This window comes from Symphodus melops, assembly GCF_947650265.1.
Source record: "Symphodus melops genome assembly, chromosome: 6".
Lineage (NCBI taxonomy): Eukaryota > Metazoa > Chordata > Actinopteri > Labriformes > Labridae > Symphodus > Symphodus melops.
This window is the reverse complement of record NC_136696.1, coordinates 13,673,570-13,690,970: the sequence shown is the minus strand read 5'-3', so window position 1 is coordinate 13,690,970 and position 17,401 is coordinate 13,673,570. Positions and strand designations below refer to the sequence as shown.

Sequence of the window (17,401 nt, the reverse complement as noted above, 5' to 3'; positions counted from 1 at the left end):
AAGATAATTTACTAATTACAATAAGATAATAGTTAATGGTGAGTATTGTGATCCTAATTCTAAAGTGTTGACCATTTTTGTGCTGGTAAAGTTGACTGAATATCATTAATAGATGAGGTGAAATTGAAATATATTATTAACAACCGTACAGTGCATTCATAACAAAAACTACCCCATATAGAAACCTAAAACAGAAAAGTTTCCCTCCAATATTTAACCCTGGATCATAGCAGTGGTGTAATATCTGCTTGTCTGCCCCTCTAACTTTTTAGTTCTTTGTCTATTGTACTGTACGTTCCTCTTATCAGCAAGCACTAAATTGAAGTTCCTGTTCTCCCTCGGCTGTTTTTGCCAGAATGCACTCATTTGTTATATGTGTGAGACAGAAGAAAAATCCTGTTATACTTGGCACATTAGATCCCTCTTGACTAACTCACGCAGGGACAGGCTACATAGATGTTGATGTTAGCTTAAAATGAAGCCATGCATCACATTGTCATTTGGTTAATGAATTAATGTTACATTCAATTACTGCTGTTAAGCCAGAGCTGTTCGGTCTTCATTTAAGAAGCTACATTTAAAAGCATTCTAATACCCATGAAGACCTAAAGTGGACACTGTAAACAGGATCCATAATTACCTTTCTCACAACATCACACCAGCTGGATTAAAGCATACACTTGACTGCATACTACATACTCACAGGGGTAACTAGCATCATAAAAAACGCTTGTTGCTGTAAAATGCTCTTTTGTTTGTGTGTCTCCATGTCAGGTCGTGCACTATGACCCCTGTAGAGGCGGAGCCGGCCAGTGGAACAGCCTTTTCCGCTTCAAACACCTGGCAACAGGGAATTACCTCGCAGCTGAGGTATCTTTTACTCTTTCACCTTTGCTACACCTTCTTTGTACATTATATTTCCAGTTGTACACTATTTTACAAAGGGCCTTTTTCTCGGTTTTTCTTCTGCTCAGTGTGTAAGCATAGTTGAGGAGAATTTTAGGTGATGTGCTGTAGGTGGCAGTGTTCCCACTGATATGGCCTCTATCACACATCTTTTGCTGATGAATAGTTTTGAATTTGGGTGATGGGGATGAAAATGATGCAATTATCATCAGAGCTGTCTTGATTAGAGTTCACTGACAGCTCTGTGTACTCTGCAGGTGAACCCTGAATTCAAAGACAACAATGTGGTGCCCAAAGGAGAGGTAAGTCAGGCTGCCAAACAGAAAATCAGATCCAACCACCTCAGACTGGCTTTAACCTACTTCAACCTAGGTATGTCCTTTTGGGACATGCTGAGAAGAGATTTATGATTTAAGACATCAGCAGTGTAAATAGTCTGTCTTTTTACAACACAGATGAGCCAGATTGCTCTTTATTGAAAAGACAAGGTGAGAAATGATGTTAGATTTTAAGTGGAAAGAATGACTATCTCAGCAGTTCAATATTATCAGTCGATCTTCAGGCCCTTCTCCATCTCCTCAGTCTTTGGTTATGCAACGCCACCAGTCTCACAAAGTTATGTGTGCACACTCAAACTCTGAATCTATATTGAGATATTCCTTTAGCTCTGAGCTACCTCGTACATTTGTATTCTGGCGATGGAGAGGAACACAAACACTAACTCTCTCAGCCTCACACTTTCTCATGCACATGCTGAATTTCAGACACACAGGGGGCTCCTTACATAACGTCTGGGTGTGGGGGTGCCCTGCAAGAGGGGATGGAGGGGAGTCAGACGTGCTGTCTGCTCCGCTTCGCTCGCCTGTGCTAAGCTGGTGGGGTGAGTCACCAGCAGAGGAGGGCGGGAGCAGGAGGAGGGAAGATAGAGAAGCTGAGGCGGAGAGGGAGCTCTGGGGAGCTTCCCATTGACATGCAGAAAACAGTGGGAGAATTAACCCTTGGCATTATCTGCTACATCTGCATCAGTTCAGACTGTACCAGCGTACATACTGCAGTGTCTAACACAGCACAGATGACTCACGGTTCTCGAGCTGCATGTCTGTGTAATTTGAAACCTCATTAGTGTAAGAATCTGTGACAGTAGAGTTTGGCTCACATCTCTGTCCTCAATTATAGATTTTATCTACAGTTGGGCTCATATACATATCTGAATTTACATGATTACATGTGGAAAGATACGGTAAATCTGCACATCTATTCTCAGCTTTTTGGTGACTCTATAATGACACTCTATAATCAAAATGAATGTGACTGAATCTTGACAATATAGCAACATGTACAGTATGACAAATGTAAATTGTGAAGTGTTGGTAAACTTCTACTTTTTGTCCTTAAAGTGTCTTTCTGCTTTTTGGACTGCCTAGAGGACAGAAAAACAATCTACAGTTATTTTAACATTTTTTTTCCATTCAATTAAAAAAACTTTATTTGTCACTGGGGGGCAACTCAAATTTTAGTTTCACAAAATCCCAAATTATTTATTAATCTTGTGTAATATACCAGATAATTCAATACCGTGGTAACTGCTCCCATTAAAATATATATTGCTGTTATTTAGTGCCTGCCAGGGCTTCATCTGGAGAACTTTGTTGTGAAACTGGACATGTTCCTCTGATGGCACACCACTGATTGTCAGAGGATACATTAACTGTTAAATTAAGGAACCGGCCTTCTGACTTCCAGTCTCTCTTCTGTCCTCAGAGGACCTCAGAAAGGTTGCCATTCCTCCTACTCACAAAGTAGGCAATTCCCTAAATCTGATTATGACTTGGCTGTCATGCTTCCTTCTAGGGATTTTGCCAGACACTCTGGATTTTGCCAGACACTTTGGCAAAATCAGATAAGGCTACAGACACACTCTGCTCCTCACTTGTCTCATCTCTGAATAAACTCTGCCCTCTAGTGTCCAAACTGCATGGACATTTCCCTTAGTCCATGGCTCACTGAGGATACCAGAGAGCAAAGGGCATGGCTTAGGACAGCAGACAGAAAATTGTGTAAATCCAGAGACTTGTGTGAAGAAGCTGTGGATGCATCTTAAATATTGACTGACAAAGAGATATCAAGTGTTGCATCATGATTGTAAAAGATTGTTGAGATATAACAATTTCCCCTGGTGTGTGTGTGTGTGTGTGTGTTTGTGTGTGTGTTTGTGTGTGTGTGTGTGTGTGTGTGTGTGTGTGTGTGTGTGTGTTGCAGAATGAGACAGATATTGTGTTCTCCAAGAAGAAGCATCAGGCAGCAGACAAGATTGCTTTTACTCTGGTTTCTGTTCCCCATGGGAATGATATCGCTTCTCTGTTTGAGCTGGATGCCACCACTCTGCAGCGGGCCGACTGTTTGGTGCCCAGGTCAGTTGCTGTAGTGCTGTAACAAGCTACTTCTTCTGCAGTTGTATCCACAGAAGCATTTTTTTTGCAAGAGTTTACAGCACAGAGTAGATCAGTTCTAATTGTCACTAATTGTGATGCTGAATGTCTCCTTTTAAATGTTTGTCAACTATGTGTCATTTTTATTAGTAATGGAACAGTATTTAACAGTCAGAAATGTGGATAATTTCTTAAATTAGTGGAACTGAAATAAAAACAATGTTATTTAAATCTATCCGCCTAAGCAGTACATGCATTTCTTTAACAGTACTGGGAGCCATTATATCAGTTGTATGAGGGGGCACTTAGACTTAATTATGTTTGTGATAAATGCTGACCTTTTGACATGCATTAAACTAGCTAAATGTGTTAGCATGGCAAGATTAGTACTTTTACATTCAAAACATTTTGATCAAATGGCTGCACTCTTTTGTGTCAGTTAATCATGTGGAGAGGGACTTTAGTGGCATTAACGTATGTAACAGGAATCCATTAGCTTCCAAGACACAGAAAGGCTAGGATAATCTTTTATTGATTTAGCACAATGAATGCCTTTTCAGAAATGTTATGGTAATCCATCCAATTACAGCCAAGACATATCGGTCTGGATCAAAAGCCAAATGCAGACATTGCCATCCCCAAAGTTCTGCTGTTATTTTAGCTAAAATGTCAGATTTTAAGAATTGAAATTAGATGACTACTGTAGACTTGCCAAAAAAAAGAATCCACCAAAAACTGGTTTGTGCTCAATACTTTCCCTAGAAACTCCTACGTTAGACTGAGGCACCTGTGTACCAACACCTGGGTGACGAGCACCAATGTCCCCATCGATGCAGAGGAGGAGCGTCCAGTCATGCTCAAGGTCTACACTCATCCAAAAATAAGCACTAATCAAACACACACTTGCACTCGCACATGCACACACATAAGCATTGCAAAAACTAGTAAAACACTCAGATGTATTTGATTTTTTATATTTGAAAATTTCTCTTGATTGTCACGATAGATTGGCACCTGTCCCACTAAAGAGGATAAAGAGGCATTTGCCATCGTTTCTGTTCCTCTGTCGGAGGTCAGAGACCTGGACTTCGCTAACGATGCCAGCAAGGTCCTGGAGTCGACTGTGAGAAAGCTGCAGTACGGCAACATAGCTCAGAATGAGAGGAGGTACAGACACACAGCCATGACAGCACAAGTGATAAAACATGCTTTGCATATGTTATGTTTTCATATGTATGTGATATTTATTCCAGGTTTGTAACTAAGCTCCTGGAGGACCTGATCTTCTTTGTTTGTGTGGTACCAAACAACGGCCAGGATGTGCTGTCTGTGGTTACTTCTACACCAAACAGAGAGAGGCAGAAACTCATGAGGGAGCAGAACATCCTTGCCCAGGTCAGCTGAAGTCTTTCATATTTTAAAACCGCAGATTGACAATGAGAAGTTGGTCCTCTACCATTTTTCTGGTTTTGCAGATTTTTGGCATCTTGAGGGCTCCGTTCACAGATCAGGGTGACGGTCCAATGCTAAAGTTGGAAGATTTGGGGGACCAGCGCTATGCTCACTTCAAGTACATGTTGAGACTCTGCTACAGGGTGCTACGCCACTCCCAGCAAGACTATCGCAAAAACCAGGCATGTTGTCTTCTTCTTAATAATATTGAGTGGACATGGAGTTATAAACAATTGTTGTCATCTTGGAACCAAGAACTCATTAAGTTTGAAAAAGTATTTATTCTCATATCACTATTAATTTAATTAATTAATTAAACTGCTAACCACTTCCATTAAAATCTAATTCTGAACAGTGGCTAATGCTAACTTTTAGCCAGCTAGCTTTTGAACCAAACGTAGGTTAATAGCTAGCTTGCTAAGTTAAGCGGCATTTCTACAAATTATACTACTAAAATGTGTAACAATACATCTCAAACTATTATACTTTATTACAAGAACAAAAAATAAACGCTTGATAGGCCTGTCTAGCTAGAGGACATATTTGTGGTTTTTAATTAGCCGTTTTCTCCCTAATTGTTCTCCTTCCTCCCACCCAGGCTGCATAATAATTACATGATTAAAGCAATTAACTGGTCTTTTCCAGAAGACAGTTTAACATGTCACAGACAGAAAGGAGAGAAACATTGTTTTATTCTTGCAGAGAACAGAGTCCTTATTAGTGTTCTTAGTGACGCTGTAATTTACTCTTTTTTTCCATCTTTATGTCAAATTCTTTTTTTTGTGCTTTTCAAGCTAACTAGACTTTGATAAGTGTGCTTATTTTTGTTGTTTTTGTTGTTGTTGTTGAAATATTGTAGGATAAATGATGATTTGATAAATTGAAAATTTAGATTATGCAATCTAAACCCTTGATGAAAATTACTAAATGAGCAAGCCCTTCCTCACCACAAATAGCTGAAATAAGTGGTGGCTAACAGCCAGTCGGTGTCTAAACAGGCCTATGGTTTTATTGTGGGTAACTTAATGAAAGGGAGTTAGGGTCGATGACAACACTATATGCAGTGATTCATATTATTAATGCTTTTCTATAAATAACACTTTTTTTCGTTCAGCTTCACCACCATTTGCATCAAAAGTGTTTTAATGCAATTGGTTAAAGCTGCCTACACTTTCTTTTCTATGTAGGAATATATAGCCAAAAAGTTCTCAATCATGCAGTCTCAGATTGGATATGAGATCCTGGCTGAGGACACAATCACTGCCCTGCTGCACAACAACCGCAAGCTGCTGGAAAAACACATCACAGCCAAAGAGATTGAGACCTTTGTCAGCTTGCTGAGGCGCAACAGAGAGCCCAGGTCAGACTCGGACACCTGCTAAACATTGGATGATCAATTTTTTATTTTTTTTTAAAGGTTTATTTTTGGCCTTTTTAGCCTTTATTGTAGGACAGTGGAATGATCAGGGGGTGGGAGAGAGAGGGTGGGGAGGGACATGCGGTACAATAGCCTCAATGCATGGGGACGCGCGCGGTGCCACTGTGCCACCGGCGCCCCCAACCAAAGGGAAAATTTGCTAATAGAAAATATAGTATGTAACTGCTGTGTATGAAAATACAGAATACTTTTCTAAAAATGTACAGTATATTTTGAAACACAGGGATGATGGTATTATAGAAATATGATATAATGCTATCCAACTCAATACAACAATGTTGCCAACTTCCCCTATTTTTTTAAATTTATTTAATTTAATTTATTTATTATTTGGGGGAGGGGAGGGGGGTGTTACCTCTTACACCCTTACCTCCCCTCCAGCTCATTATGACATAATTGGAGGTGTTGATTTGAAGTACACGTTTGATATGGGAAAATGTGATGCAGTTATTGAGTCCTTATACATTACATAAAAATAAACTGCAAGAGCCACAGAAAGCAACAAATAAGTATGTGTAGAATGATTTGAAAATGGGGACAGAAAAGCGTCAGGTATTGAAGATGTTTTTGTGTATTCCTCCTGTGTACATGCACTTCATCTGCTGAAACTTCCCAAAGCATTGGTTAAATGTTGTGATTCATGTCTGGTCTACATTTCCAGATTCTTGGACTACCTCTCTGATCTCTGCGTGTCCAACAAAACTGCCATCCCTGTCACACAGGAGCTTATCTGTAAATTTATGCTGAACCCCACCAACGCAGATATTCTCATCCAGACTAAGTGAGTCACACCCTGCGGAATCTATATTTAACATCCGAGACAAGCCTGTCATGCTTCAGCCATTCACTTTTAACATGTCCAAACAGAACTCTCTCTACATGTCCCCCCCGGTGTAATGTAAATATTTTCTGCAGCTGCGAAAATTCACAATACTGAATGTTGTGTGCAGTTTTTTCTCTATAACTGCTTTATATCATACCCCTCCTTAGGCTAATCCCTAACACTGAGACCACCCTGGAGTCTTCTCTGCTGCAGGATGAGGTGGAGGAGGAGGAGGTTTGGCTCTACTGGATCGACAGCCACAAGGAACCTCACGGCAAATCAATCCGACACCTTGCTCAGGATGCTAAAGGCAACCACAAGATGGATGTAGACACAATCACCTACTACAGGTGATGGTTGTGGTCTTTGCTTCTGTCTACCCTACCCTTTCTTTCTTAAGATTCTACATTAAAATAAGTTCCTTCATTAGTTCTGCACTGGTTGAAGTATTAGCCATTTTAGTTCAAACTGGTCATAATTGAAATAAATAATGAACATGACTCTGACCGATGCAGCAGAGTTTAGCTTTTTTTTAAATTGCTCATTATGTCTAATGCCGCTCTGTGATGGATGTACTTATTGAATTAGTGATTTTGAACTAACTTGGCAGTTCTATAGAGACAAATATGCAAGTCATTGTTGCTTTTTAATAACTACATACTACTAACTCTCTATGGATCTGATATGATTGCATCCATTTTTTACTGGTTGCCACAGCCCTAAAGGAGTTCTAACATAATAGAGATAGAGCTGCTCAATTTTGAATTGAAAATTGAAAATCTGTGATAGGAAACCCTGATTGACAACTCTTTGATAGACAACATGCTGTCCCATGGTGATTTACCTTAAATCATTGTTTCTCTGCTGTTTCTGCTGTTAGCACCAATAATATAATAAAACTGTATATATAATTGGGTTGGCTACCGTTTAGACGAAGACTGAACAAGTTACTATTTTTTACCAACTAATAAAGTATGGTATTGGAATTTTGTATTTGTTGGTTATTTCCCCGTTACTGTATATTAGTGTATAATTCAAATGTAGCCATCAGCAAAACTCAAATTCATTTCTTTGTATACTAATATAACTGAAACAAGCAAACAATAGTATGTTCGGCCCTGCTTCTTTTCACATGTGATATATGAAACAAAAATCCCTTCACTTTTATTCTTCTCCTGTGTCCCCGCCTGTTCTGTAGATACCAGCTCAACCTGTTTGCTAAAATGTGTCTGGACCGTCAGTATCTCGCCATCAACCAGATATCCTGTCAGCTTCCAGTCGATCTGATCCTGCGCTGCATGTTTGACGACTGCCTGCCCTACAACCTCAGGGCGTCCTTCTGCCGCCTTATGCTACATATGCATGTGGACAGGGATCCTCAGGAGGCGGTGGTGCCTGTTCGCTATGCTCGCCTCTGGACCGAGATCCCCTCCAAGATCACGATCCATGAGTGAGTGCCCATCAGTGTGTTGTTTTTTTTGTAATATTCAGGTATACTCTGCTTGTCAAAGCATGTAGATGGGTACCTTGTTTTCTTGCAGGTTTGAGTACGAGACCACTGACGCTTCAAGAGAAGACATGAAGAGGAAGTTTGCACCCACAATGGAGTTTGTGGAGGAATACCTCAAAGATGTGGTCAGCCAGCGTTGTCCATTTGGGGATAAAGAAAAGAATGAGCTCACACTAGAGGTGAAAAAAGTCATCATGATATACATGCTTTAAACATAACTACAGGACTGTCTTTTTTTTTTTTTTAATTTCTCACATTTGTTATTCATGTTGTGCTTATTTCTCTTCTCTCTCCCAGGTGGTGAATCTGGCTCGTAACTTGGTTTACTTTGGTTTCTATAGTTTTAGTGAGCTGCTGCGCCTCACACGCACCCTACTGGCCATTCTGGACATTGTCCAACACCCGCTCACCTTTGTGAACAAGCTCAACAAGAGCCCTGAGGCTGGTCAGTGCTATGAAAGAGTACAAGTGCAGTATTTCATTGTGTTGATCTTTTAAGAGTTGTAAGCTTATCATGAACTTATAGGAGTTGCATAAAAGTTCAATTTAACCTTTTAAAATGCAGGAAACTTTTTCAATCTCTAGCTTTTAAGGCCTTGTTATATATATATAAGATAAAGAAGTCTAGACCTCATTGGATCTATAAATGAAGTCACAATAAGGAAAAAGATGACTGTCAACAGACCACAGAAAGAAATGCCAGAAGAGCCTTTATAATGAACCAGATGAGCTTTTCAATATGATTCAGGATATTTAGCAACTGGATTCACACAAAAGTTTTAATGAATATTTCAAACAATTGTTGTACAATAGCTTAAATGGACCTGTAACTGTAATGGCAAATTTATTTCTGTTCTGTTTAGAATGATTCTGATGTCCTTGTCTTTTAGTTTTAAAACTAAACATGCTTGGACTGTAATACTGTATGTTCACTCCCAAAATAGATATTAATGATTACATTTACACACACACACACACACACACAAGCACAAAGTAAAATGTGTGAGTTCCCTCTTTAGGCAACAATGTCCTCCGTACAATCCATGGCGTTGGGGAGTTGATGACTCAGATGGTGATGAGTCGAGGTGTCCCTCACAGCCTCCCTGACACCCCTCCCTCCCTTCGCTACGGTAAAGGACACTTCCTGCCTGACAATGAGGACGTCATGGTGATGGACACCAAGCTGAAGATCATTGAGATCCTGCAAGTTAGTGCCCCCTACTGGATATATGTGAAGTGAAGTCTGACTAAAAGGTGGCCTTATTCAACAGTTTGATTCTCTGTTTGTATGTTTCTGTGTCTCCCTGTTAGTTCATCCTGAGTGTGAGGCTGGATTATAGAATCACATACTTGTTGTCCATCTACAAGAAAGAGTTTGGGGAGAAGAGTGTAACTGAAAGCTCTGCCTCTGTGGCTGATTTGGTCCCATTCATTCGTGAGTCTTTATTCTCTTCTTAAAATAAAACTCTTGAGTTAAATACACACACACACTGCCGATTTAATGTTCACTTTGTTTTATCTCCAGCTTCTGAACCCGACATAGATGAGATCGCGACCAAAGCAGAGAGCATGTTTGCAGGGAGGTAAGTCACACAGAAATTGGCCAAAGATGGAGGCTACACTGTTTCCTTTGTCTCGTTGGAAGATATTGCATCTGTTTATAAACTCCTGTCAAAGATTAGTATGTTGCGGATTGACTGCATGCACATGTATGGTTTTAGCTCAGAGCTGAGTGCAGTGGAGCTGGATGATGAGGGTGGCAGGACGTTTTTGAGGGTTCTGATCCATCTCATCATGCAAGATTACCCCCCGCTGGTGTCTGGCTCACTGCAGCTAATCTTCAAGCACTTTAGCCAGCGAGCCGAGGTGCTGCAGGCCTTCAAGCAGGTAGGAACACAGCAGTGGCACTCGTGCATTTCATACTGGGTGAGCTCAAAGAGTATGGCATTAGGCACTTTCTGAGTTAAGTGACTTTTATCAGTTTGGATGAGGCGGGCCCTCCAAACAGCAAATGTTTTTAAATGTCTCCCTAAGAGTGTCCTCTGCTGGCACAAGCTCCCAATATAACAACACTCTGACTGAGATAGAGCATCACTTGGCAGAGAAATGTTTTTACACACATTTGTTCTTTTATTGTCATTCTCTCAGGGTTTTTTTTTCTCATTTGGCATTTTTGTTTTGTCTGTTTTCCAGGTCCAGCTACTTGTGTCTGAGCAGGATGTAGAGAACTACAAGCAGATCAAAACAGACCTGGACCAGCTGCGTCTGACTGTGGAAAAGTCAGAGCTGTGGGTGGAGAAGAGCGGAGTTTACAACGGGGAAGAACTCGGGGTCAGACAGAGCAAGGAGCAAAACATCGAGGTGGTGTACCATTATTTCATGGTATCCAGCATCTAAACAAAAATGTCACATTGCACTTCATGAAGTGACGTTTATTTCTTCACAGGAACTTAAGAGATTTATCTGAACATCCCATCAGTCGTTCAGCTGCGCTGTAAATAGCTCCTTTGTTTGTCGTTGTTGTCACTGAAGCTGACGGAAGGATGTGTTTTTGCTGTGTACTGAGGAATAATGAATAATAATGTGTGGCAGAACAGGAAACAAATGTGACCAAGTGGTTATCAGTCGGCCCTGTAACATGTTGTGTGTTTCTTTTAACGTCATTATTGTAATTATAATGCAATGAGAAGGATGATAAAGATCAGAACAGTGGGGGTTTTTTTCCATTAATGTGTGACGAATGATGTTAATTAGAGACTGGATGGGAGATTGTTGCATGCTGCTGAGAACACATACGAATTGCACCGTTGGTTAGCCGTGTCATCACAGCATTTCAGATATTTAACATACTGTTACACGTATCAATGAAAACAAAAACAATGATTGATATAGTCATTAAAGGCTTTAATTGATCGTCATGCATCTTTTCAGGAGGTTGTCCTGAGCCCTGTGCAGGATGGAGATATTAAACCTCAAATGGAGAGCAACTACAACATCGTCAAAGAGGTGAGCTTCCTGTTCTAACTTCCAATTCTGTCATTTTTCTCTTGCTTTGTGTTTTTTTTAATGTGATGTTCGATGTCTAATATTTAGATCCTGCTGAGACTCAGTAAACTGTGTTACCCGAGTAAGAAGAGTCGTGTGCAGCAGCAGAGGCTCCTGAAGAACATGGGAGCGCACACTGTGGTGCTGGACCTTCTGCAGATCCCCTACGAGCAGGTGAGAAACTGAAGGACTTGTCACACTTGTGTATGTGTACATGTATGTTTTTGTTCCTCTTTAATAATCCAATCTGTTTCTTTTATGCACAGAGTGATGAGAAGATGAACGAGATCATGACCCTGGCACACACATTTCTGCAGAATTTCTGCAGAGGGAACCCTCAGAATCAAGTTCTCCTGCATAAAAACCTCAACCTCTTCCTCACTCCAGGGGTAAATTGATATGATCTTGATGTACTTGTCACACTCTCATGTTAATGTCTGTCTTAGAAATGCCATATTTTTCACTGTAGCATGCATCAGTGTGAACAGAATTGTCCCATTATTTAAAAAAACAAAAAAAAAAAAAACACAACCACAAGGTCCTAAACAACTTTGTCACAGTTGGCCGAAACCGTTTTCTTTTTCTGTCTTTTATATAAACAGGTTAGTTCAGGGGCAGAGATGGCCTAGTCTTTAGGTCGTGCCCAATGTACAGGGATTACAGTCCTCCAAGCGGGCGACTCGGGTTCAAGTCCGACCTGTGGCTCCCTCCTTTTTGTCATTTCTCGCCTACTCTTCCCGGTTTACTGCTCTATCCACTGTCCTTACAAATAGAGCCCAACAGTGAATCATAAAAGAACAACAAATTAGTTACCTAACTTTATGAAGATGTTCTTGTTTAAAAGACTTCCTCTTTACTGTGTTTCTCACTAGCTTCTGGAAGCTGAGACGATGCGTAACATCTTCATGAATAACTACCAACTCTGCAACGAGATCAGTGATCGTGTGGTCCATCATTTTGTCCACTGCATCGAAACACACGGACGGCATGTTCAGTACCTCAAGTTCCTGCAGACCATTGTGAAGGCCGATGGGAAGTATGTGAAGAAATGTCAGGACAAAGTCATGACGGAGGTACGAATGTCATCAGTGATCACACATGCTTATTAAGGGAATTTCACCGAAGGGTTGAACTTAAATTTTTCATTTCACAGTTTTAAGGGCCATAAGTCTTATAATTATTTGTGTTTTTTATGCATTTTGTTGTACATTAATGATTAATGTGTGAATGGTAACTGCAGACGTCGGGTGAACCTTGCTTTTATTTCATGTAACTTTTCTCTTCCTGTTGGTATTTCCAGCTGGTTAATGGAGGGGAGGACGTGCTGGTGTTCTACAATGACCGCTCCTCGTTTTCAGTGCTGCTGCAGATGATGGGTTCTGAGCGAGAGCGGACAGATGAAGACGGCGCTCTGGCCTACCACAACACGCTGGTGGAGCTGCTGGCTGCCTGCACCGAGGGCAAGAACGTGTACACTGAGCTGAAATGCAACTCTCTGCTGCCGCTTGACGATATTGTCAAAGTTGTCACCGATGTTCACTGTATACCAGAGGTAAAGGCTAAATAATTGACCAGAAAATAATATTATGGTTGGAGATTTATAGTGTAGATAAAAACTAACAAGCTTGTCAAAAGTCTAACAACATTTCTGTATAAGCGAGTCATCTTATCTCCTTTTCTTTTCCCCTTAGGTGAAAACTGCCTATGTGAACTTTGTGAATCATTGCTACGTGGACACAGAGGTAGAAATGAAAGAGATCTATACCTCCAACCACATCTGGAAGCTCTTTGACAACTTCTTGGTGGACATGTCCAGTGTAAGGCTCTGCCAGATTTTAAAGGTCACACTAGTCTGACTGATATTTTTATAATGAGGCTCTTTAAAATGTGTCAGGATACACTGAGGCAAAGACAGTGAATACAGAAAACTGGCAGTGATTTGTTGTGATGCTTAGCTTATTCAGAAGTTCACCTTTTGATTTCATTCTTCTATTTTAGGTGTGCAACACGACCACAGACCGTAACCATGCCGATCTGGCCTTGGAAAAGTATGTGACAGAAACAGTGATGGCCATTGTCAAAGGCTTCTTCAGCTCACCTTTCTCTGTCAACCACGCCAATCTGCAGGTATCATCATCTCACCTTTAACAGCCCAGTGAAATGCACCTGCGAAGGGAGGGTTTGTTAGTTTATTTGAATCACGGACATTGTTAGAAAAGAACATTAGTTTGTCATTAGAGAAAAGATGCTTTTTTTTATTTTTTTTTACCAGATTTAGCAAACTCACTTATTTCCATCTGTTGTCCCTGTGCAGGTGATGGCAAACGTAAAATACAAATCAACTACCGGTAGTCATTTGCACACGCACACACACACACACACACACACACACACACACACACATACACACACTAAGGGTCATACTTGGTTCACACGTACAAATCCTTTTCCATTTTACAGAAAAAGTTGGCGCATAATGCATATTTACCCGTTTCATTGGAGAATGTTGGAGCTAGAGCAGCATCTTAATTATTTTTTTTATCCTAAAATCTGTATTCATATCTTCTATAAGAGGTGTTATACAGGTGTTCCTATTAGTTTAGTTTATAAGTTTAGCCATCAGGGACCATGTACAAAAGGGGTCTTTTTAACCTTTATGCCAATTTGAAAAACAAAAACAAAGAAAGATTTACCTTCATCTCTCCTCTTTTCATAGACAAACCAGTCTGTCTTCATCAAGCTGCTCCAGTCTTCTTTTAGGATCTACAACTGCAACTGGATCAACTCAGCTCAGAAGGCTAACATCGAGAGCTGTATCAAGACGTTGGCTGACGTCGGTGAGTTTCAGTACTCTGGTGTCCAGCTTTCACATTTTTGAATGTTGACGGAGACATTGAACGTTACAAGTATGTCAATGTAACGATATTTATTGTTCTGACTGTGTAGATTGAGCATATCTGTGGCTGGATTTGGTCAGAGATCATTTTATTGCACATTCGAGACACAACTAAGTAGCAGCAGCTGGATCGATGCAGGGTTTAGATGTTTAATGTCGGCATATAATGAATAAACTCACAGACATGTTTCTTCATATCCTTCCTCAGCTAAGGCCCGGGCCATAGCCATCCCTGTGGATCTCGACAGTCAGGTCAACACTTTGTCTCTCAAGGTCCACAGCAACATGGTGCAGCGAGCAGCCAAGGACTGGAGGACCTCTGCACGCACACGACCACGGAAGGAGCCCCTGGGTGGCCCTGACTACAAGAACATTATTGAGAAGCTGCAGGTGCACATCTTGTGTCTCCGTTCATGCTATTAGCTCTGAGAGTGCAGGATGAGCGATAAGATTATTTTTGCAAGCATCTGGTCATGGTGGATAAATCTAACCTGATGATGGCACTAGAGAAAAAGTTAGGGTTGTATGGGTAAGTAATGTAAGGTAATGTAAGTTCATAGGGACATGAATGTCTACACCAAACATTTCTGCAATCCATCCAATAGGTTTTCACCTAATCTGCTTCATAAACAAATCTGAAAACCTGATGAATGAGCTGTTTTAGTCTATGCCTAAAATGAGTTTACCATTCCTTTAGCCATTTTGATAATGTGGCCTTGTTTTTTATAAAGAGCAGAGTTGAGTTTAGAGCCTGAAGTGGCAACGGTATGCCGAGTATTCAGCTGTATCGTTTCCTCCTGCACAGCATCTCATGAGCCTTTGTGTCTCTGTCTACAGGGGGTCGTGTCCCTCCTGGAGGAGCAGTTCAGTCCGAAGGTTCAGGCAGAATTTTCTGTGCTGGTTGATGTTCTTCACAGCCCCGAACTGCTGTTTCCAGAGGCTGCTCGTTTACGCTGTGAGAGCGGAGCTTTCATGTCTAAGTGAGTCCCTGTCTAGAATCTGTGTATGGACCAAAGTCTTTAAACAGGGAAGCATGGAGGCCAAAATTTAAAATGTCAAATTAGCCACAACACAGATCAACAGTATGGCTCACATGGTCTTCTGGGTAAGGTGTTTTATACTTTTGACATTGATGATTGCTATGTTTTTGTTATTGTTGCTGATATTGAGTCTGGGTAGATATAAAAAAAAAAAACTCTTGCTGATGGGAAACCATTTTCTTTCTATCTCACAAAAGGTCCAAGTTATTTGCAAACAAAGTTCATTGTGAAAACGTCTAAACGGAAAATCTTAAAAAGTATAAAGAAATCCAGGACATCCCTGTTAAATATATATTTTTTAAAACTGTAAGAGTGAATTGGATTTTCAGATCAGCCAATTTTATTCATCAACTTAACATAACACATAACCTGCACAGTCATTTATTTGCAATTTGACTGTCAGTTATCCTTGAAGAGAACCGGGTTCCGTCTCATCATTTTATCATCGTTTTTAACCCTGTGCAGCACCAACTGTCTGCTTTGAGTTTTTGACCATTAAATGAAGAAACACAATGTTGTGCATGGAAAATGAGTGTTATTTTTTTTAGCTTATGAAGATGTTTAGGAAAAAGTATATTTCATGTGTCTGTCAGTGGAAATTTTAGAAGATAATTATGACAAATCAAACCTCTGGGGGTCCTGCTCCTCTGCTGTGCTACCATCTAAAAGCAGAAAAGGAGTTCGGCAGTAGTTGTCAATAAAAAAAAAAAACAATGTCTTGTTTTTAGCTGAAATCCAGTGACTGACTGTATGAGCATATCAAGCTGATACAGCACTTCTCTTGCCACTTTTCAGACTGATTAAACACACCAAGAAGCTGATGGAAAAAGAGGAGAAGCTGTGTATTAAGATCCTCCAGACGCTGCGAGAGATGCTGGACAAGAAGGAATGCTTTCAGGAAGCTGTGAGTACTCACCTTGCACGGGGAGTGTATCACTTTAACATGGTGCACAGTACATGTTTGTCACTTTTACATCACAAATGGAGGATCCCCCCCCCCCCACACAAAAAAGATTATAGTCTCTCATGCTTTCATTTTAGCACGAAAGGGCACATAAATAAAGCAATGTTTGGTGAGTGTTTAGCGCTGTCTCCAAGTATCAGCAGTGCTTCACTCCCATCAGCTATGCTGTGCAGCCCTTGTTTTCTCCCATGTCTGTCGGCCCGGAGCCCAGACTTCCCTTCATCAGTATGCTGTAGGCCTGTCTATGTTACGTAAGGTAGGGAGGCACTTGAGGACACACTCACACTGAGAGGGAGAATAGGAGGGAGGAAGTAAGGAAAAGAAGGAGGGGGAGAGAACTGAACAAACAAATCAATACTGCAGCGTGCGTGTGTGTTGGAGTGGAATGGGGGGGGGGGGGGTTGCAGGAGCCTGACTCCTGCTGGAAAGCGAACGACAGGAGTGGCGAAGAGGAGACGGAGATTTGAGAAAGTAGCTTGAGGTGTGTATGTTAGTGTCAAGGTAGGGGATGGAGGATAAGGGCCAAAGTGGAAAAAGACTGGCTGGAGGTTTAGGAGAGCTTGTTTTGGCTTCATGGTGATCGGAGGTGATGCTGAGCAGACACAACAAGAGTGTTGGGCCCATTCAAAACTCTACATGTAAAAAAAGATCACCATTTGTTCGGCTTGTCTTGAATTCAGTTGAATGCCCTACACATTATAACATAGTTAACATGTGCAGCATGTGTTGCTTTCCTCTGACCTTTCAGATACATCACTTATTAAAATAGATTATTTTTTATGTGTATTTGTCTTTACACTCTCTTTGTATGATCGCATTAGTAAATGTGTTGTCTTAATTTCTTAATATAGAAACCAGAAGAGTCAGACTTTTGTTTTCTACTATTCGTGTTTGCACC

At 40.7% G+C, this 17,401-nt stretch overlaps 1 protein-coding gene across 1 annotated transcript in view; it reads left to right on the top strand.

The window, feature by feature from the left end:
• The window catches only part of itpr2 (inositol 1,4,5-trisphosphate receptor, type 2), a 54,954-nt gene that overhangs the window by 9,314 nt on the left and 28,239 nt on the right, over positions 1-17,401 (top strand). The window contains exons 9-37 of the mRNA XM_079345174.1: positions 775-870; positions 1,164-1,208; positions 3,166-3,317; positions 4,098-4,197; positions 4,342-4,502; positions 4,589-4,730; positions 4,811-4,969; positions 5,975-6,147; positions 6,887-7,006; positions 7,216-7,398; positions 8,247-8,498; positions 8,590-8,737; positions 8,856-9,003; positions 9,578-9,765; positions 9,870-9,993; positions 10,084-10,141; positions 10,280-10,445; positions 10,752-10,919; positions 11,490-11,564; positions 11,652-11,777; positions 11,870-11,992; positions 12,476-12,676; positions 12,904-13,155; positions 13,295-13,420; positions 13,602-13,730; positions 14,320-14,440; positions 14,708-14,889; positions 15,337-15,479; positions 16,335-16,443. Of these exons, the coding sequence (XP_079201300.1) occupies positions 775-870; positions 1,164-1,208; positions 3,166-3,317; positions 4,098-4,197; positions 4,342-4,502; positions 4,589-4,730; positions 4,811-4,969; positions 5,975-6,147; positions 6,887-7,006; positions 7,216-7,398; positions 8,247-8,498; positions 8,590-8,737; positions 8,856-9,003; positions 9,578-9,765; positions 9,870-9,993; positions 10,084-10,141; positions 10,280-10,445; positions 10,752-10,919; positions 11,490-11,564; positions 11,652-11,777; positions 11,870-11,992; positions 12,476-12,676; positions 12,904-13,155; positions 13,295-13,420; positions 13,602-13,730; positions 14,320-14,440; positions 14,708-14,889; positions 15,337-15,479; positions 16,335-16,443 (4,170 nt within the window). The remainder of the gene's footprint in view (positions 1-774; positions 871-1,163; positions 1,209-3,165; positions 3,318-4,097; positions 4,198-4,341; positions 4,503-4,588; positions 4,731-4,810; positions 4,970-5,974; positions 6,148-6,886; positions 7,007-7,215; positions 7,399-8,246; positions 8,499-8,589; positions 8,738-8,855; positions 9,004-9,577; positions 9,766-9,869; positions 9,994-10,083; positions 10,142-10,279; positions 10,446-10,751; positions 10,920-11,489; positions 11,565-11,651; positions 11,778-11,869; positions 11,993-12,475; positions 12,677-12,903; positions 13,156-13,294; positions 13,421-13,601; positions 13,731-14,319; positions 14,441-14,707; positions 14,890-15,336; positions 15,480-16,334; positions 16,444-17,401) is intronic.